General features: G+C 43.2%; 1 protein-coding gene across 1 annotated transcript in view; it reads right to left on the reverse strand.

Moving 5' to 3' along the window:
• Nucleotides 1-21,622, reverse strand: part of PIEZO2 (piezo type mechanosensitive ion channel component 2) — a 364,496-nt gene that overhangs the window by 76,548 nt on the left and 266,326 nt on the right. The window contains 9 exon segments of the mRNA XM_065398323.1: nucleotides 2,064-2,229; nucleotides 2,784-2,885; nucleotides 3,018-3,222; nucleotides 5,191-5,391; nucleotides 7,116-7,241; nucleotides 7,430-7,606; nucleotides 8,428-8,588; nucleotides 19,210-19,415; nucleotides 19,760-19,792. Coding sequence (XP_065254395.1) covers nucleotides 2,064-2,229; nucleotides 2,784-2,885; nucleotides 3,018-3,222; nucleotides 5,191-5,391; nucleotides 7,116-7,241; nucleotides 7,430-7,606; nucleotides 8,428-8,588; nucleotides 19,210-19,415; nucleotides 19,760-19,792 — 1,377 coding nt within the window.

Consider the following 21,622-nt stretch of genomic DNA (forward strand, 5'->3'; position numbering starts at 1 on the left):
AGCAGTCCAGTTAAGGTTGAGGTTACTTCCCAATAAAAGCCTCATTTTGCCTCCTAACCAAAGATCTTCAGAGTACACTCTTTGTGCTGCAGGTTCTTCATATTTGGCCAGCAGACAATTTCTCCCATATTTCTGGGGATTCTAAAAGTTATTCTGGATTTAGATAAAAATAAGTCGATCAATACTTTTTGAAAATCTGCTAAAAACAGCTTTTCCTAAAAAACCTAAAATGAAATTTATTTGAAAGAGCTTGAGGAGCTGCAGTGCAAAGGACTGATTTTGTGATGGGAAAAGGTGTAGTTGGGCAGTTACTCCCTGGAGCGACGGGCATGTCCATCAGACTCCTGTGGACATTAAAAAAAGATGCCAAACAAGGTCATTTAAAAAGCAAAGTGAGTCTTTAGCCCTTTTATTTCTGAAGAGAACTTTTACATGTCGACTCTCTGACATTTGCCACAGTGATTTTTCTGAACTAAATCAGGAAAATCACAACATGTTCTCACTGTCCCCTGGCATTCTCGCCAGTGATGCTTTTGCCTAGAACCCCTGACTCAATGACAGCTTGGAATCATCTTCATTTTCTGTGCACGCTCCTCAGATATTAGCTCAGAGCTAAAGTGGATGTGGCAGCTGTGGCAACAAGTGGAATTTAATACTCTTCCTATAGTATTGGAACCAACGCCATTCCCTTCCCTTCATTCCTCCCAATTAAGCCCCACTGTGGCAGATATTTTCTGTAGGTATTTCTGGTTGCTGATAAGACTCCAGGAAATCATCTCCACTTGGTGCAATATCTTGTAGGGAGATGGTGGCACCAGGCCTCATCCTATTAGCAGCTGTCTGTTCTCAATGGCAGCAGAGTGCATCAAGTGCTATAATCTCTGAATAAGCACATCAGCTGAATGCATTTCAGTAAGTTCATCTTCAAAGCTATTCATGGCTTTGGCCACAGTTTCCAATAGAAACAACAGGATCGATTTAAAGATTTTATGAAGGGATTGCAATTACAATGAGCGTCTGGTGAAATAATAACTGTTTTTCAATGAAAGACAGCTTTCAACTCTGCTCCCTCTCAGCCATCTGCTGATAACATGCTTTCTGAGTCACAACAAACATCCAGGGGGCAAAACATAGAAGCTAATGAAGTTTCCCCCATAGTTATTCTTGTAAATATTGCACCAACCCTTCAGAAACGCAGCAGGCTAGATGGCCAGCTGTGCTGAGCTTACTCACACAGCAGCTGAGGCGCAGGGAGAAGATGGCTCCAGGATTATGAGCTGCTCTAATTTTCGACAGCTGGAATAGTTACATAAGAGCTGCTCCATGCGCCAAAGATTGGCTGGAGCAGTGTGTTTCTGGCTCCACCCCTTTTTTTATCCCACACCACCCCAACAGACCTCCAAAGTCCATGGGTGGGAAGAGGGTGTCATGCAGGGGAAATCCTCAGCTGTCCATATGAGACAGCTTTATGTCCCCTTTGCCCTTATTTGGGTTGGGTGAAGAATCTTCTTTTCCAGAGAAGATTTTTGTTTGTTTAAATAGTGTATGACCTTCTTCAATTTGGAGCAAAGCAGCAAGATGTAATTAACTGATAAATACATTTGTGGTATTAAAGAGATACATAGACAGGGCCAGACTAACTCGGTCTTGCACAAGTGCATGGGGCAGAGAAGACAAGGAATAGATCAGGTGCACCACCATGTACTCACCAGGAAACCCAGGGAAAGATTTTGCTCCTTCAGGCACAATCCCTCTTTGAACTTCACCTGCGATGTTGTTGATCTGTACCTTCCGCATGGCACCATCGAGGCCGTCAGTGGGCCAGCTACACCGAGATACTCAGAAACATGCTCACCTGTGTTGGAAAGAGCCTTCTAGGTGGTACCATATACCCTTTTCCAGCTATTTCTTATGGAAGATAAATAACTTACTGCTGAGATAAATAACTTACTTAGAGTTGGAAGCCAGAATTCAAACACTCTTATATTACAGATACCTTCAAAATGGAGAACTTTAAAAAGAAGGTACATTGTAATTTCAAAATATTCCAGACCCAGCATTACCGGCAGTGAATGAAGTCGGGAACAGGGTTGTGCTGGCTAAATGACGCTGCATCAAGGTTCATGCAAATTTCCACATTGTCCCCAGCCATGATTCGCACAGCAGCCTTATTTTCATCCTCAAACATTTGTCTTTGTAAGGATGCACAGAGCAGCAACATGAAATCGTCTGGAAAAATGAAGATATCACCATGAGAACTTCAGCCATTAACTCAGATCTATTGAATGCTATTGGTGATATGCTATAATCTAATCACGGCACAGTAGTTCTTACAATGATCCCCAAAGATTGCATTATCTACAATGCACTGTAATACAAATTTGACATTTGTTACTACATTTCATTTTCACCTGATTATTTCACGTCCATAATTTTTTTCTGAGAAGGAGATTAAAGGGAGGAAACAGAATTCATCACTTTTTATCCAGCTTTATTAAACAAAAATGTACCAGTTGCATAAATTACTGAACATTTAAATGCACTGATTTTATAAAAACACAATTACTGTTCAATGTACTGTGTTGGTATATTGCCTAGTGCAATGGGGTCCTGGTCCATGAACAGGGCCTCTAGGTGCTACGGTAAGAAATATAATAATAATGCCCTGTAGAATATGCCAAGTTGCTTCTTCAAAACAAATAAAAGCTTTGTATTATACTTTTGCATGATTTGAAACCAAAGAAAAGTAAACAACTTTCACAGCTCTGTGCTAAAACACTTACAGACAAGAAATATAGGATTTGGTCTTTCAATGAAGTCTGGAAAGTATAACCACTTTATGATGTTGGAGTTGAAGTTGGCATTAGGGCTCCTCCATGGATAGTCTACAATAAAAGGAAGCATGCAAAAATGTAATCAATAGTTTATAACAATTACTTCATTTTTTTTAAAGTATTTGTCAATTTTCCAGCAGTTTCCTGTAAGAGCAAATGGCCATAAAAGGTAAGTGACCCTACCTTTACAAGGAGCAGGTGGAATGCCAATACAAATGAAGTACTGGAATATAATGGTGCATGCCAGAAAACAGCAGTACTTTGGCCAGATCTCTGCAATAGCTTTTCTTCTACGTCGATATAATACAGCAATTAACCAGAAGGCATGAATCATGGCAAAGAAATCCATTCGTTGACCAATTACATTAACTGACAGTAGGAAACAGGTCTGTGGAAGAAGTAAAGAAACATATGCAGCATTTACAACCCCTGAGATGATCAGGGCAGATATAATAAATTAACCTTTCAATCTGATTCTTGGAAACTTGATGTAGCTGAGTGTAGCTCTTCACATACTAAGCCTCTGACATGGTTAATAGTCCTCCAGCACCCCACACTTTGTGTAATTTTTTATCAACACTGACTATCTCAATACAACTGTAAAGCAAGTTTCCATTTCATGCTACTAAAAAGATATAAAATGGCCAGAACATTGTCATGGATAGCCTAGATTGGAAATGCTTAATTGTTGCCAAGCAAAGCATGTTACATAGACATATATTTTGATACTACTAACAGATGTTAAAAGAATGAACTCATAAAGAAAAATAATAACTGGAGGGCATCCTCAGGTGGGAACCACATAAAAAGAATAAGCATTCAGACAATGTAACTTTTGTTTACTATAGACAAACAGCTCAATTGTTCTGAAGTGGTTTATTTCACCGTTATTTTTGAAGCTCTTTTTCCCAGGGTAGTTTCTACTCTCTGGTTGCACTTAAAACAGTGCCTTTAGGCGATGCTATGATGCAACACTTGGTTTTAGAACTCAGTGAATAATTCATAGTGAATCATTTAGTCAATGAATTTCATCATTTCTCTCTCCAGGAACTCCTCACAAACAGCGATGGTCTCAATTTTTGTGGCTAACTAATTTTGGTGGATTGCTCCCAAGGATTGCTTGTTAACCATTCATTACGTTGACTATTTGGAATTTGAGAGAGATGTCGGTTAGTTCTGATTAGACTCATAGGCATACAGTAACTTATAATTGGGTTTCCACTGCAAATATTTATGCACATGAGCTGAAAACTTGCTTTCTGCAGGTATTCTCTAAAGTTTGCTTAAAACTTGCCTTTTACACAAACATTCTTGCCACTACACTAATTTTCTTAATTTGACTATCCATGAAAATTGAACACAAAAGGTGTGTGAACGTAGCTGAAGCAAATTCACTGTTCTAGTCAAGCAAATACTTACAAGTGTTTTATGAGTTATTTACTCAGCATTACTTTATTTTCAAGATGGATTAAATTTTCGTTTTGTCTGTATGAGTTGGTGCCAGGCTAGGAGGGGAGGGAGGGCAGAGGGAAGGTGGGAGCTAGACAGAGATGCAGGTCAAACAAGAGATACAGAAGGAGCAAGGAGAGTTGTCTAACCTCAAATCCGCCCTACCACTTTGCCCATGCTGCTGCTAGCAAAGCAGAGCAACATCATCCATGGAATACAGCATTGGCCTAGGACTCAGGCGTTCAGGTTCTACTTCCAGATCTGCCCCTGACCTGCCACATGACCTTGGGAAAATCACTTCTCCTGTCTGTAGCTTTCCCTGCCCACACTTTGTCTATCTTGTCTATTTAAGTAGTAAGCTCTTGAAGCCAAGAAGCACAGTCGGGGACCAAGCTTCTTGGATCTACCATAATATAAATACTACTAAAATAAAGAGTGACTTCTTTCTTTTCCCAGCTCCTGCAACAGTCCTGAGTGCAGCAGATGCAAGAACAGCTAATAGGTACTTAGCCATAGACGGTAGCCTGCCAGCTGCAGCTTTTCTTCTCTGCTCCCATGGTACTCAACTCAATTGTAGGTGACATCAGTGGATGCCCCTTGCCAATCCCTCCCTGAATAGCACACAGCCTTCCCTTTTGGTGAATTAGAAACAGAGCACAGGAATGAGAAACAAGTATATTGAAAAGAAAAGAGAGACAAACAAGAGAAAAAGCATCGGGTGGGGAAGATGGAGAGGGGGAAGAGATGGTGGTAACTGTGCCTAGACAACCCTGGCCCCGGTGAGAGTAGCGGATGAGGAAGCAGCCGGTTGTCAGTACATCTCTAACCAACAAAACAAAACAACCAACAAAACAAAACAACACAAGGTTGGGAATCATTGTCTTAACCACATGAATATGTTATTTACCTCCAACCCAAACTTGTAGAAGAAGTAGTTTATGAAATACTTGGCACAGTTTACAAGTCCATCATCCAAATGTAATCTTGTAATGTCATGGAAAATGGTTTTAGTCACAGGTGCAGTAAGATTATTTCGACATCTGTAGTACTCCTGATGCCGGTAAATTGTAACTTCAAAGGCCAGAATAGCCAGCATTAGTAAGTTATTCTACAAAAGAAGCAATACAAAGAAGATAAAAACAAAACTGAAATATGAGGAGTTGGAATTTTTTTCTGAGAAGCATAATCAATGAATATTCTAGTGGATATTATTGTTTAATATTGCTGCAATACCAAAATGTTCTGGGATTTAATTTCAAAATGGGAAGCTTACTTGAGCAGTAATGCACCAAGGGTTTACCAATTCCACAATTTCTGCTCCTCCCTCCGGAGGGGGTAGAGAGACCTCACTGCAGGTGTCATGACATCTAAGACTGATTCATACTCTAATATCTGCAATGCCACTGACTTCTGTTCTCAACAGCAAAACAATGGAAGTGCTTGATAGAGTCCTTTTGCTGTTGTTTTCATAACCCTATTTTACATGGGCTGTTCACTTTGCCTCTGTTGGTGCAAGAGGGAACAGCAGCACTATTACGCACAGTCAGACAGCTCTTTTATGTGATAAAAGACCAGAAACTGTGCATCTGTCCCATATTTTGGCCTTGTCTTGCTGGAATCACATGAAGAAAAGAAGCAGAGAACCTGAACTGGGCTGGGTCAGCACTGAGAAAGTTACCCTCAAGAGAAGGGTGTAGTTCTAACTTCAACAAATCTGATCACTGTGCTCAGAATGAACGGAAATCTGAAGGCCAATGAAGGTACCATATAGGTAGGTGAAGTAACTCACTGATTGTTTTTTTTAATTCAGGATGAGTCACAAATGATAATTAAACATGTGATATAATCTAAATTTGCAGTGACTCAACCATGTTTTTTTCCAGCCATTTTCCACGCAGAGCACTTTATCCTAAACAGGGCCGGCTCCAGGCACCAGCCCAGCAAGCAGGAGCTTGGGGCGGCACGTCGGGCTGTTCAGCAGCAATTCGACGGCGGGTCCCTCTCGGAGGGAAGCACCTGCCGCTGAATTCCTGCCGAAGAAGAAAGCGGCGCAGTGGAGCTGCCGCTGGAGTGCCGCCGACCGCGATTGCGGCTTTTTTTTTTTTTTTTTTTTTTTCCGCTGCTTGGGGCGGCAAAAACCCTGGAGCTGGTCCTGATCCTAAATCATAAGTAAAGGACTTCAGAGACTCTCTAATCCTATGGGAGTCATGCAGGATAGTTTTACTCTATGTCAGCGCCCGAAGGCTAAGAAATGTTTAATCCAAATGAAAGTAACAAAACACACCCTGCCTGCATTAAACAAAACAAAAACTAGAATAAAGACATAGGATTATTGCTGTTTCCCCTCCCCCTACTCTTACCTCCCCCCAAAAAACCCAACATTTTTTCCAAGTTGTTTCTTAGGGATAAAAGTTTTAAAAAATAATTGCAGGTGAAATGTGCTGTCAGTCAGAGACAATTATCCAGATCAAACATTTATCTTAGATCTTATAATATCTGAAATGGATGTATGTTGTTACTTCTTACAAATCTTGTCAGTCAAATTTCTTGATATCCTTTTAATCCATAGTAGAGCAAGAGAGCTATGGTTCTATGTGCATCTTATCTGAATTGTTGCATGGAATTTTCTTGAGTTAGGGCTGTAGGAATCATGTATAACAGGACACTTGCCCCCTACCCGTACACCACATTTTTTTTCTCCATTGCCTATAGCTCACAATTCATGGAATGATGTATTTTGTGTGTGGCACATGATCCATTTCAAGGACATTGAAAAGTTCATCAGGAGTAAGAGACAGTCGGTCTAAACACAGAAAAATGTAGAGCAGTTACCCTTAAATATACAAGCAGGGGATAAGACTTCCTTAATCCAACCCACTCTGTAGGATCGATGGGTGCGCTGTAGAGAAGCGATGTCTTCAGTTCGTCACTGCCTATGTCAGTTTCATTTTCTGTAGGCTAAAACGCAAACAACGATAAGTTCTTTAGTTAGAGTCTCTTTGGAGCCACTGGGGGCAGGAATCATGATGGCTCAGCAGAAACACATCAGCTGAACCGCAGCTTTGAACACTTCACATGCTTCCTTTGGCTCTGTCCTTTCACTGAAGTGCCTAGCAATTAAACTCTTAATATGCACTACTACTCACCATTGTACAGTTACTGGAAAAGGTGCTAGGGTCAATAGATGTGAGCTGATATAACATTTTGCAGACGATAATCACACATGTCCAAACAGTGCAGACACTTGATGCCAATGGGCGGAATTGAGCATATGGCAAAGCAAGAGCCCAGGCAATCAAAAACACAAAGTTAAACAGAGACACCTGAAAACACAAAACAGAAATTACACAGAGCAGCCAGATGACCAGGCACCTTAATGTGATCTTTTATACCTAGAATACCTCACACACACACAAGTCATTGAAAAATCCTTCAAAACAAAGGGCCAAAAACAAGATCTAAGAAAAGTAATGAAATCAAAATTTAAAACAGCTCTCAATGTGATGCTAGACATGGATGTCACTGAAACTCAACAGCAGTTAGTGGCTGGCAGGAAACGTAGCAATCAATTAGGTTGGAAACAATTCTAACTTCAAAATACTATTAGCACCACTAGCCCACACAGTGGCATGCCCACTCTACAAGTATGGTTTTAAATAAAAAGGGCCAAACCCATGGCCCTGCTTTTTTGCAGCAACAAAGTGTACACATTGGACTGTTGGGGGTGGTAGAAAGGCTGATTTTTGTGGTAGGGGACTCACACAAATTATTTTCTATGCACACCAGAGTTCTTCCTCTCATCTGAAGGGGCTGCTGGTGGGAGGGAGAAAGACAGAGGGAGTATGACTTTGGCTCCCCAAAAAATTAAACAAAAACCCTAGTATCTTCATTGGTGGAGAGGACTGGAGGTTTGCTGGGTGAGAGGGGTCCCCATTCCCAACTGATGACTTTAAGTGAAGATGGGCCTTTAGGGTTTGATTAGGCACCAGCATCTGGAGAGCCCAGCTGGACCATGGACCCCCAGTTAAGCCTGCACCCAAGAAGTAGGTTGGAATGAGGTTTGGCCCAAGGGTTGGATACACTGCTGTGGAGCCAAGAAGCATCAACAGAAGGATGAGATTTTGTCAGCACAGGTTTTACTTGCCTCTTTCACTGTGACCCAGATGATGTATGAAGAAACTATTTTGATAATATGCAGCTCCAAAAGCCACCACACAAAAACTTGCAGTTTATGAAAATATTCCAGGAATTTCAAGAATAGCACCGTGAGGCGGTCGATCACCAGATGCCACTTATTCTTTAAATCTATAAATAAATATAAATATAAATATATGGAGATATACCTATCTCACTGAACTGAAAGGGACCCCGAAAGATCATTGAGTCCAGCCCCTGCCTTCACTAGCAGGACCAAGTATTGATTTTGCCCTAGATCCCTTAGTGGCCCCCTCAAGGATTGAGCTCACAACCCTGGGTTTAGCAGTCCAATGCTCAAACAACTGAGCTATCCCTCCCCCCCTGCAAAATCTGCAAAGACAAACCCGATGGAGTCACTGAAAAACTGTCTTTACCTTTGTTACTTCCCTCTTCAAAAGAAAATAGTAAGACAGGATTTTTTCCGCTCAGCCCCAAAACAAGAGACATTAAGGTGAGTAAAATCAGCTCCGACTTTCAATGGTGGATTAAGACTAAATGGGGCTCACCCCAACAACAAATCAAAGGCTACCCACTACAAAAGTACTTGTGGCACTGACTGTGCATCCATTGGCCCCTGCAGACCCAGGGCCTGGATCTGTGAATCCATGGATCCCTGCCTTAATCCACCCATTGATCCTGTAGAACTAAAACAGTTTAGTTTGATTATATTTAGTGCATATGGTCCTAGTTTGTAAACATGAAAGTAATTCACAGAGGATATTTCTCCCTAGCAAACCTTTATGTCAGCTTTGAGCAGAATCACATTCCAACCCTGAAAATTATATTGCTGAGAGTGACAATGTGGAAATGGAAAAGACTGCCTGATGCTAGCATATGGCCGAACACTGCTTTCTAAAAGCTGAATATGCCACTGAGATGGTTAAAAACATGTTCACAAGTCTCACAGATGTTTACATAGTCCTCTGGGAAGAGCAATACACTGTAATTGAGCTTTCTGAAGAATTTTGCAGAGTCTGCAAACCGTCCCTGCAGAGTTTTGCTTGAAATACAACTTTTAGTTACCTTCATTGTACACTTAGCATTAGTACTGCTCTGTTTCATACTCATAACACACTACATCATAGAATACTGTATTTTGCTAATCAATAAATGAAGGACTTGATAAACACAGAGGTAGCATCACAGATGTACTTTGCTCATTTATTTTGACAAATGTAATTTGCAGGGAGGAGCCAGTCACAGACGTAAGCCAGCAGGAGCAGTTTAAGCAGGTAGTGTGGCACCCAGGAAAAGGAAGGAGAAAGATGGGGCCCGTCAGAGGTAAGCTTCCGGTGCTCCTGAGGCCCAGCATTATGTGGAAGTGACCCCCACTTGGGCACCATTACGTTCCATATCCTTGGGGAAGAAAGGAAAAAATTGAAGGGAGGAGCCAGACAGAGACGGAAGGTGGCAGAAGCAGCTAAAACAGGGCCTGTCAGACAGCAATAATGTCACCACAAGGCTGTCCACAGTTTTCACTCTGAACATTCTCTGCCCTGTACTGTTTGGCTGTTTGCTCCTACCCCTCCCTGTCTCCTTCCTTAGGCCTGGTCTACACTAGGCGTTTATGTCGAATTTAGCGCCGTTACATCGAATTAACCCTGCACCCGTCCACACCACGAAGCTATTTAGTTCGACATAGAGGTCTCTTAAATTCGACTTCTGTACTCCTCCCCAACGAGGGGAGTAGCGGTAAATTCGAAATGGCCATATCGAATTAGGCTAGGTGTGGATGGAAATCGACGCTAATAGCACCGGGAGCTATCCCACAGTGCACCACTCTGTTGACGCTCTGGACAGCAGTCCGAGCTCGGATGCTCTGACCAGCCACACAGGAAAAGCCCCGGGAAAATTTGAATTCCTTTTCCTGTCTGGGCAGTTTGAATCTCATTTCCTGTTTGGACATCGTGGCGAGCTCAGCAGCACTGGCAACGATGCAGAGCTCTCCAGCAGAGATGGCCGTGCAATCTAATAGAAAGAGGGCCCCAGCATGGACTGATCGGGAAGTCTTGGATCTGATCGCTGTGTGGGGTGATGAGTCCGTGCTTTCCGAGCTGCGCTCCAAAAGACGGAATGCAAAGATCTACGAGAAGATCTCTAAAGCCATGGCAGAGAGAGGATACAGCCGGGATGCAACGCAGTGCCGCGTGAAAATCAAGGAGCTGAGACAAGGCTACCAGAAGACCAAAGAGGCAAACGGACGCTCCGGATCCCAGCCCCAGACATCCCGTTTCTACGAGGCACTGCATTCCATCCTAGGTGCGGCCGCCACCACTACCCCACCACTGACCGTGGACTCTGAGGATGGGATATTGTCCAGGGCCGGTTCCTCGGACATGTTAGCGGACGGGGAAGATGAGGAAGGAGATGAGGAGGACGAGGCAGTCGACAGCGCTTACAACGCTGATTTCCCCGACAGCCAGGATCTCTTCATCACCCTTACAGAGATCCCCTACCAACCGTCCCCAGCCGTTAACCCGGACACAGAATCAGGGGAAGGATCAACCAGTAAGTGTTTTAAACATCTAAACATTTATTTTTAACAGAACTGGAATATTAACAATAACAACAATGGGTTTTTCATGATTAGTTTGCCCTAGGCGCTTAACGTTTCAGTCCTGGGCAGTGCAACTATTGAAAAAAAATCGAACAATGTCCGGTTTTGCATGATTGTTCTGCCCAAGCCGCTCTACTGTTTAGTCCCTGCCAGTGCAGCTACAGTAAAATGCGGTCTACATGTCCGGGGATAGAGCAGTAATCCTCCTGGGACATCTCCACGAAGCTCTCCTGGAGGTAATTGGAAAGCCTTTGCATCAGGTTCCTGGGGAGAGTGGCCTTATTGGGTCCTCCGTGGTAGGAAACGTTTCCACGCCAGGAGACAATCAAGTACTCCGGGATCATTGCCCTGCAGAGCATGGCGGCATACGGCCCTGGTCTTTGCAGGCTTTCCCGAAGCATTCTTTCTTTATCACTGTCTGAGATCCTCATCAGGGTGATGTCGCTCATGGTGACCTGCTTTGAATTAGGTAGGGGAATGTTAGTATTGGGACTGCTTTCCCGTTCCTTTACAGAACTGTAACCGCCGGTTTACAGCCATGCGGTGGAGGCGGGAGAGGGGCAGCATACAGGGATCTTTCCCTGGGACAGCCGCGAGGGGGTGGGACAGGGGCAGAGTTTATGCTTGCCGGATTGCTGGCAGCAGAGACTGGCATTGCTTTCAATGTGAAAGGAGGCCAGTGCTACTATTAAAGTTTTAAGCAGCCACAAGTCTACGGCTTACCATGTCTGCCTGCTACACAAATTCCGGTGTCCTGCCCCGCTTCTCAGATCGGCAGTGCAAGACCCCAGGCACTGAATGCGAAGGCCGAAAATTCGACCTTGTCCTGAGTGCGCATGTGATAGGTGCAGTGCATGGTCTTGTTCACAGAGAAAGACTATGTTCTTTGTTCACAACTACATTTATCTTTCTGAGGAATTCACTCCCTTTTCCCCATTCCCACAGCCACATCTGCGACTGTCTCCCAACCCAGCCTGGCATCACACTCCCAGAGGCTAGCGCAGATTAGGCGGAGGAAGAAGAGGACACGGGAAGACATGTTCTCGGAACTCATGGGCTGCTCCCGAGCCCAGGCAGCCCAGCAGACCCAGTGGAGGGAGAACTTGTCCCAAATGCACCGTTCACACATGGAACGGGAGGAGAGGTGGCATCAGGAAGACCAGCAGGCGACTCAAACGCTGCTTGGACTAATGAGGGAGCAAACGGACACGCTCCGGCGCCTTGTGGATGTTCTGCAGGAACGGAGGCAGGAGGACAGAGCCCCGCTGCAGTCTATCTCTAACTGCCCTCCCCCGCCACCAAGTCCCATACCCCCCTCACCCAAAGTCCAAAGAAGGAGGGGCGGCAGAGTCCGTGAAAACTCTCACTCCACCCCTGCAGACTGCTCTACTACTAGAAGGCTCTCATTCCCCAAAATTTGACAAGTCCTTTCCTTCCCGCCTCACACAAGCCCCCGTCCAAGTTTCACCCCCCCCGTTTCATGTGTAGTTGCTAATAAAATATACGTTTCTGTTAATTACTGTTTCCATCATGTTCTTTTGGAGGAGAGTCTGTCTGAAGGGGGGGAAGGGGGTTGTTAATTGGACAGGACAGTCACCTTTAGCAGGGTACAGAGGCTGGGGCAGGTCCAGCAGCAGGGCACATACACAGTGCAGTGACTAGTTACCCTGGTCAGTCTGGGAGGTGGTTTTCATGTTCTGTGTGGGGGGGGGGGGGGGGGGGTTTGCTCTGTGACTTTGTGGTGGGGGAGGGCAGTTACAGATCTTATGCAGCGGTCCTTATCCTGGATCACAGAGCCACGCAGCAGGGGATCTGTAACCCTCCTCCCCCTGCCACAAAGTCACATAGCCCCCACATACACGCAGTCCCGATCAGGAGGGCTGGCAGGCTCCGTTGAAACAACCAGTCCACCACTGCGGAGCCTGTCATTCCTGGAGTTTAGAAGAAGTCATTTGCATCAGTACACTACACCCGCTCCCCACCACAGTCTGCGTCCCAGGTTTAAAACATTCCCGCGAAAACAGTAATAAAGACAACGGTGTTCATTAACAAAATAGAACTGATTTTATTTTTTTGGAAGGGGGTGAAGGGGGTATGTAACTGGAGAGGATAGTCAACATTAACTGGGTAAAGAAACGGGGGCTGGTTCAGCTTCTCTGTACAGAAACTTAAAAGTCACTGGTTACCCTGCTCAGTCTGAAACCTAGCTTTCAAAGCCTCCCGGATGCACAGCGCGTCCCACTGGGCTCTTCTAATCGCCTGGCTGTCTGGCTGGGCGTAATCAGAAGCCAGGCTATTTGCCTCAACCTCCCACCCCGCCATAAAGGTCTCCCCCTTGCTCTCACAGAGATTGTGGAGCACACAGCAAGCTGCTATAACAATGGGGATATTGGTTTCGCTGAGATCACAGGGAGTCAATAAGATTCTCCATCTCCCCTTGAGACGGCCAAAAGCACACTCCACCACCATTCTGCACTTGCTCAGCCGGTAGTTGAACAGTTCTTTTTCAGTGTCCAGGGCGCCAGTATAGGGCTTCATGAGCCAGGGCATTAGCGGGTAGGCTGGGTCCCCGAGGATCACTGTAGGCATCTCCACATCCCCAACAGTTATTTTGTGGTCCGGGAAGTAAATACCTTCCTGCAGCCGTCTAAACAGACCAGAGTTTCTGAAAACGCGAGCGTCATGAACCTTGCCCGGCCATCCGACGTTGATGTTTGTAAAACGTCCCCGATGGTCCACCAGTGCTTGCAGCACCATTGAAAAGTAGCCCTTTCTGTTAATGTACTGGCTGGCCTGGTGGTCCGGTCCCAGGATAGGGATGTGAGTTCCATCTATAGCCCCACCGCAGTTTGGGAATCCCATCGCGGCGAAGCCATCTATGATGGCCTGCGCGTTTCCCAGGGTCACTACCTATGAGAGCAGTACCTCAACGATTGTGTTGGCTACTTGCATCACAACAACCCCCACGGTAGATTTGCCCACGCCAAAGTGGTTTGCGACTGACCGGTAGCTGTCCGGCGTTGCAAGCTTCCAGAGGGCTATGGCCACTCGCTTCTGGACAGTCAGGGCTGCTCGCATCCGGGTGTCATTGCGCTTCAGGGCAGGGGACAGCAACTCACAAAGTTCAAGGAAAGTCGCCTTCCGCATGCGAAAGTTTGGCAGCCACTGGGATTCATCCCAGACCTGCAGCACTATGCGGTCCCACCAGTCCGTGCTTGTTTCCCGGGCCCAGAATCGCCGTTCCACAACATCCACATGACCCATTGTCACCGTGATGTCCTCGGCGCTGGGTCCCGTGCTTTCTGACAGGCCTGTGCTACTCTCAGACTTCAGGCCCTCATCGCGGTGCCGTAGCCTCCTCGCCTGATTTATCTGCATCTGCCTCTGGGAAAGGTGGATGATAAGCTGCGAGGCGTTGACAACGGCCACAACTGCAGCGATGGTAGCAGCGGGCTCCATGCTCGCAGTGCTGTGGCGTCCGCGCTGTCACTGACCAGAAAAGTGCGCGAACTGATTTCCCGCCGGCGCTTTCAGGGAGGGAGGGAGGGCGGTAGTGACGGACGGATGACGACAGTTACCCAAAAGCACCCTCGACACATTTTTTTCCCCAGAAGGCATTGGCGGCTCGACCCAGAATTCCAATGGGCAGCGGGGACTGCGGGAACTGTGGGATAGCTGCCCACAGTGCACTGCTTCCCATGTCGACGCTTGCCCCGTTAGTGTGGACTCACAAAGTCGAATTACTGTCCTTAGTGTGGACACACACGTTCGACTTTGCAATATCGGTTCCACATATTCGATTTAAGTAAAATCGAACTACTCTCGTAGTGTAGACATACCCTTAGTCTCTTCACTTTGACTTCACTCCACCTGCTCTTCAGGCTGCTCTCCCCTTCCTTCCTTCCTTCTTCATTGCTCTGTTCCCCATACAGTTCCCCCTCCCTTCAATGTCCCCTCTCCTTTCCTTTATTTTTTCCAGGTAGCAAATACTCTCCTAACTAAACCTCACGCAAAGGAGTTTAATTCCAAAACAACAACAAAACAAAAAAATTGAAAAAAAAAATTCATGGCACTAACATGATGTTTGCCAACCATCATTCTGTTCTCTCTGCCTGTGTGTTCTACAAGGATTCTCTCTTATTCTGTGTTTGCACAGTGCCTCGCGAGTTAGTCTCTAGGCACTAGCGTAATTCATAGATTCCAAGACCAGAAGGGACCACTGTGATCATCTTGTCAGACCACTCGTATAACAAAAGCCATAGAACTTCCCAAAATAATTCCTAAAGCAGATCGTTTAGCAAAACATCCAATCTTGATTTAAAAAATTATCGGCGATGGAGAATCTACCACAACCCTTGGTAAATTGTTCCAATGGTTAAGTGCCCTCACCATTAAAAAATTATGCCTTATTTCCAGTCTGAAATTTGTTTAGCTACTACTTCCAGCCATTGGATCCCATTATATCTTTCTCCTCTTGGCTGAAGAGCCCATTATTAAATATTTGTTCCTTCATGTAGATTACAGACTGTAATCAAATTACCCCTTACTCTTCTATTTGTTAAGCTAAATAGACTGAGTTATTTGAATCTATCACTGTAAGGCATGTTTCCTAATCTTTCAACCATTCTTATGGCTCTTCTCTGAACCTTCTCCAATTTATTAACATCCTTCTTGAACTGTGAGCACTAGAACTGGACAAAGGTTTTCAGCAGCAGTCACATCAGTGCCAAAAACAGAGGAAAAATAACCTCGCTACTCTTATTTGAGATTCCACTGTTTATGTAGCCAAGGATCACATTAACTCTTTTGGCCACACCATTACACTGCTTCCCAGATGAGAGAGTCCCTCATCCTGTAAGTATGGTCAACATTCTTTGTTCCTAGATGTATACATTTTGCTGAATTAAAATGCATATTGTTTGCTTGTACCCAGTTTACCAGTGATCTAGATCTGAATCAGAGACCTGTCTTCATTAATACTACTCCCTCGATTTTGGTGTCATCTGAAAACTTTATCTGTAATAATTGTATGTTTTCTTCCAAGTCATTGTTAAAAATGATAACTACCATAGGCCCAAGAACCAATTGGTGTGGGACTTCACTGAAAACATACCTGCTTGATGAAAATTCCCCATTTATCAGTTAGCCAGTTTTTAATCTATTTAATGTGTGCCATGTTAATATTATATCGTTCTAGTTTTTTTGATCAAAATGTCATGTGGTAACAAGTCAAAAGCCGTACAGAAGTCTACGTATATTATATCAACATTATTACCTTTATCAACCAAATTTGTAATGTCATCAAAAAAGATATAAAGTTAATTTGACAGGATCTATTTTCTATAAACCCATGTGGATTTGCATTAGTTACATTACCCTCCTTTATTTCTTTATTAACTGAGTCCCATATTAGCTGCTCCATTATCTTTCTAGGGTTCGAAGTCAGGCTGATAGGCATATAATTACCTGGATCATCCCATTTACCCTTTTAAAAAATTGGCACAACATTAGCATTTTTCCAATCTTCTAGAACTTACTGAAAATCAGCATTAAATATCCAGTGAGCTCTTCAGCCAGCTCTTTGAAAATTCTTGGATGCAAGTTATCTGGTAATACTAGTAATAATTTAGTTTTAATTAACTGTAATAATACATTATAAGGTACCAATATATGTAGTACATATGTATTATAAAAACAATATAGTCTTAGGACCTGATCCTGCAAGTTGACCCATATGCCCATGCAGGGCTGGCTTTAGCAGGTGCGGGGCCCCACGCCGGGACACGAATTGTCTTGTGCCCTCCCCCACCCCAACTCCGCCCCGGCCCCGCCCCGACTCCACCCCCTCCCTGCCCCATTGGATCCCTCCCCAAATCCCCGCCTGTCCCCGCGTCTTCCCCAAGCACGCCACATTCTTCCTCCTCCCCCCTCCCTCCCAGGCTTGTGCTGATCAGCTGTATGGCGGCGCAAGTGCTGGAGGGAGGGGGGAGAAGCAGGACGCAGCTTTTTTTTTTTTTTTTTCTGCTCCGCCGGCAGCCCCAGATGTTGCGGGGCCCTCTTAGGTGCGGGGCCGCATTCCGGGGAATCGGCTTAAAGACGGCCCTGTGCCCGTGTCACTGAAGTCAATGGACTCCATCTTGGAAAAGGGTCTGCCAGCCAGATCACTTTGCAGGATCAAGCATTAGTAATCTGAGACTTCACTAGCTCACAATGCTATTTGATGAGAAGTAGAGTGAGACCACTTTTTTAAAATGAGAATTATTAAGTCTGAAGATTGGGTTAGTAAAATGTAGACGAATGAGGACCTAACGTTAAGTAAGAATGGTTGCACAGTTAGTACTGGAGAAGGAAACATGAAAAATTGGATGTGGCTGCCTACATTGGCCAAAGATGCAGAGGAATTTCAGGGCTCCTTAGACAATGATGTCAAGTTTTCTGATCTTTATTTTTATTTAAAAAGAAAAAGAACTGTCTATTGAGTGCTTATTTTGTGTGAAATTCTGCCTTTTTGGGTGTCTGGCCACATAATGCCAGATTATTGATTTTGTTTTCTTCTTTTTTCCTTAAAAAAATCTCCTTTGCAAGTATGGTTTCTATATGCATTAAGATGGTCTTTAATGACATGATCACTTACTATTTCTCAAAGAATAAATGTTATATTAAGCCTTTTTTTTTTTTTAACCATACTGGAAAACAACACTTTGAAGGTGCCAGGTGAATGAAGCAGGGCATGCAAATTACTGTCATGAGCTGTATCTGGCATACCCAGAATGATATATGGCACAAGATGCTACGCATGTAAAAAAAAAATTAAATGGAATATTGTATTATTCGAGAAATAGCATTTAATCATGCAACAAAGACTGTATGCATTACTCTGCTAAAATAACGCTGGCAATTCCAGACACTTGAGTGCTTAACAGTGCAATGTTATGATATAGCTTTTTGGCGCGCGCGCGCGCACACACACACACACACACACACACACACACACACACACACACACAGTATGTAACTTAAAAGTACCTCACATCCAGTCACAGATATTTTCTGTGCTGCTGCCAAGATCCATTCAGCGCAGCACAGAGCGGAGGCCTCCAGGGAGTCAGTTACTGCTCCCTGATTCTTGGCTCTGCCCCAATGTAGGTTAACTTTCAACAGCTGGCCAGTGTTCCCAAGGGAACTTCCACCAGCTGGGGATAAACCAGAGTGCAGCATATTCCAATCACGCTCTTGCCTGCACAGAAAGAGCACAGGAGCTGGGTATGTCAGGGCTACACCCACCGTGGAGTCCTCTATGCAGATGGAATCCCCCAGCCAGGGAAATATGAGTGGTTTCTGATCCCCTGGTGCTGCATGAACTAAGTGTAGGCTTCTTAGAGCATATAAACTGGCATTTTTCTTTGAGCAGGTCTCATTGAAAGTCTCTATTTCTGTTCCAGAGCCCTACATATAATGGTAACAGTAGTTGCCCAAATTAATGTAAGGCAATTTCCAGACAATCTGATTTTCCTCTGTTCTAAACACTCTTCCCTCAGTTTCCTGTCTCTGACGTGTTATTTCTCTTGCTAATCTAAGTCATGCAGGGTTCATGTTCATAACTGTATTACAGAAATTATTTAGGTCTTAGCCAAGGATATCCAGGATAACGGACTCACCCACCACCACACTTCGGCATTTTTATATTCATTTAGAATCAGTTAGCTATTCCTCATTCAAAATTGCAAAATGTGACACTAAAGCTGTTCATGAACAATGAAGCAGAGAACTTACTGAAATGAATAATCTTAAAAGCATACAATAGAAAAGAAAAAAAAAAGCATTATTTCCTCAAGAATTCACATGGAAGGAGCTTTCCATGAGCTTCAGGAATCTCCTCATCCATCACTGGCTTTGTAAAGGGCTTTGCTCTAGTAGAAGCTGGAGGGTTTTTTTCATTTTGTAAGCATACTGTAGGTAACAGTAGCTGTTCTCATCCTAAGAGACCGGAGCATGTTGAATAATTAACAAGGACCCATCTGCTCAATCCAGACTATTTGGCAAAGACTCTAGCCAAAATTAAAAGGAAAACATAATGTTATCTAAAGTAAGATGAGCTCGTCAAGGATGAACCACCTACAACTGAAGTTAAATAAAGTTAGCAAGGGGCAACATTACGGCCTCAAAGCCTACCGGAAGTTTCTTCTACATCAGATTCATCATCATCCTCATCTTCCTCCTCCTTCTCTTTTTCATCACCATCTTTCTCTCCCTCCCCATCTCTCTCTTCCATTCTTTCATCACCATGCTCTTCCAGATTTTTATCCTCTTCCTTTTCATTGCTGGCAGTTAAATTCAGCATGGTTATGTCAGGCAGACTTCCATCTTGGTGCACCAGTCTGTTGGTAAATAATGAGGTGTCAGCAAACTGAGCCATATTGGTATCAAGAATGATTTTTTTCAAGCAGTATAATTTAAAAAAATAAACAATGCATGTATGAATGCCATTGAACTGGAAATGCTAATGATTCTGGTACTTTCTGCAAACAAACATTGCAAACTGAGTCCAAATGTAGTAGTAATTATTTCTCACTCGGATGCTAGTGATTAGTTAGTAATGAGTGGTTTTGACACCTAAACTTGACATTTTCCCCAATGGAGAAAATGGTCAGAGTTTAAGATGTAGAAGCATGAAATGACACTGAGAGAGAGCGAGCATTTCATTACTTCATGGGGGACTTACTCATTGTGGTGGTTTGGTATTTTTTTCTTGAGGCTGCTCAAAGTAATTGAAACAGAAAGAAAAAGGGAAATGAGAACAGGGGTTATAAAAGAAGATCAGAGATGATAAATACATCATGCTACATAACAACCGCTGCAGCATTCTCCTACTCCATCCGCAGCAGCCTTCTAATGTCAAGAGCATGCATCATGGCATTAACAGGGCACTTCTACTAAGAATCACAAAATCAGAGCAAAATGGAAAGTGTGCCATATAATTATGCTAAAACTAATTGCTAAAAAGTGTGTGTATTCTCCCATGCTTTTAGTAATGCAACTGAATTGTCACAGGTAAGCTATACAATTCATATTTTGAATACATTTTCATGTAAAGATGCAACTGGGTAGCAAAGAAACATGTTAGTTTCAAAGGTTGTTTTTTCCCCCCAACTGCAGATTCATAAACAGTATAGCAAAAATTCCAAGGTCACTGCTTTAATAGATCTGATATCATCTAATTTGGGGAAGTCGTTACAGCCTCTCTTTTTTCTAAAACTTGCAGAGGTCATACCTCAAATCCTGAACCATGTCTGAATGAATCACTTAGCAAAGTCAAGAGTATAGAAAATAAGCTGAAATACAGAGTTTGCAAATTATGTATTTTAACATAGAAATGATAGTAATGTTAAATCTTTTGAGAATTATTATGACATTTAAACTCTTCCTCTTCTATTATCTTTGCTTTTTTACAAAAGCGAAGACAAAATTAATAATCACTCATCTTCTATGATATAAAAAGTTTCAGCCCAATATGAAACTCACCAATTCATTTTGCTTTTCACATGTATTTACACAATATACAAATTGGAGACTGACTGCAACCAAAACCTTAAGATCCCAACACCTCTGAACTTTGTGGACATTCAGATCAGGGTCTGGATTGGCACTGCACTGCTAGCCCATCTCTCTCTAATGGATTCAAACCTGGATCCAAACTTCCCCAAACTCTGGGAAAATTTGTATATGGATCAGAATCATGTGGCTCAGATTCCTCTCTAACATAGACTCTTCTGACATTAACATATGACTCCCCTACTTTCTTACTGCCAGATCCTGCACACAACTCTAAGCATAGTGACACACACTTCTATCATGAATAGTTCCTTTTGAATGAGACTATTCCTGTAGCACTCTGTTTGGCAGTAAGGGTATGCAAAATCAGGTCCCTAACCATTTAGCTACAGTAATAAATATAATATAATCAGAATGTTATAAAACATCTACTGTGGTTTTTTTATTCAGGTAACTAATTTTAATAGGCTAAAGTATTATTTCTTTTTTTTACAATATGAAGTGTTAGCATATTATTCAATTTTATTAATTTTAGACAACAATCCCTGAAACTTTTAACTAGCATATTAGAAAATTGAAAATCTAGAAATACCTATTTACTCTGTACAATGTATTTCAAAACGTTGCTTATAAAACATGAACAGCACAGCATGAACTGTCAATGCAATAGTTAAACAAGCAAAAGCATCTTTCAAATAATTGGGACTTGCAATTTCTTCAAGTTGCAAGTTCAAGTAGCTTAAATAAGGGAAAGGTTACAGAAATCTGGCTAATTGATCCTCAAGCAGTAAATTAATTGCATGCTAATTATTGAAAGACAGAAAAGGCACAGTGCATAATATAGCTTTAATACAATGGTCAGTCCCAAACATATATAATCTTAAAAAGTATACCTATGAAAATGATTACTAAGAAAAACACCATTTGACTAAATCCTTAACTTTCAGTAGACGCCTCACCAAGATATTTTATTTCAGAAATAAGCAAGAGTATGAATAGATATTAAGGGTGCTTGCTCCCAGCTGCAGCATAG

Source organism: Emys orbicularis, chromosome 2 (assembly GCF_028017835.1).
Source record: "Emys orbicularis isolate rEmyOrb1 chromosome 2, rEmyOrb1.hap1, whole genome shotgun sequence".
In the NCBI taxonomy this organism is placed as follows: Eukaryota; Metazoa; Chordata; order Testudines; family Emydidae; genus Emys; species Emys orbicularis.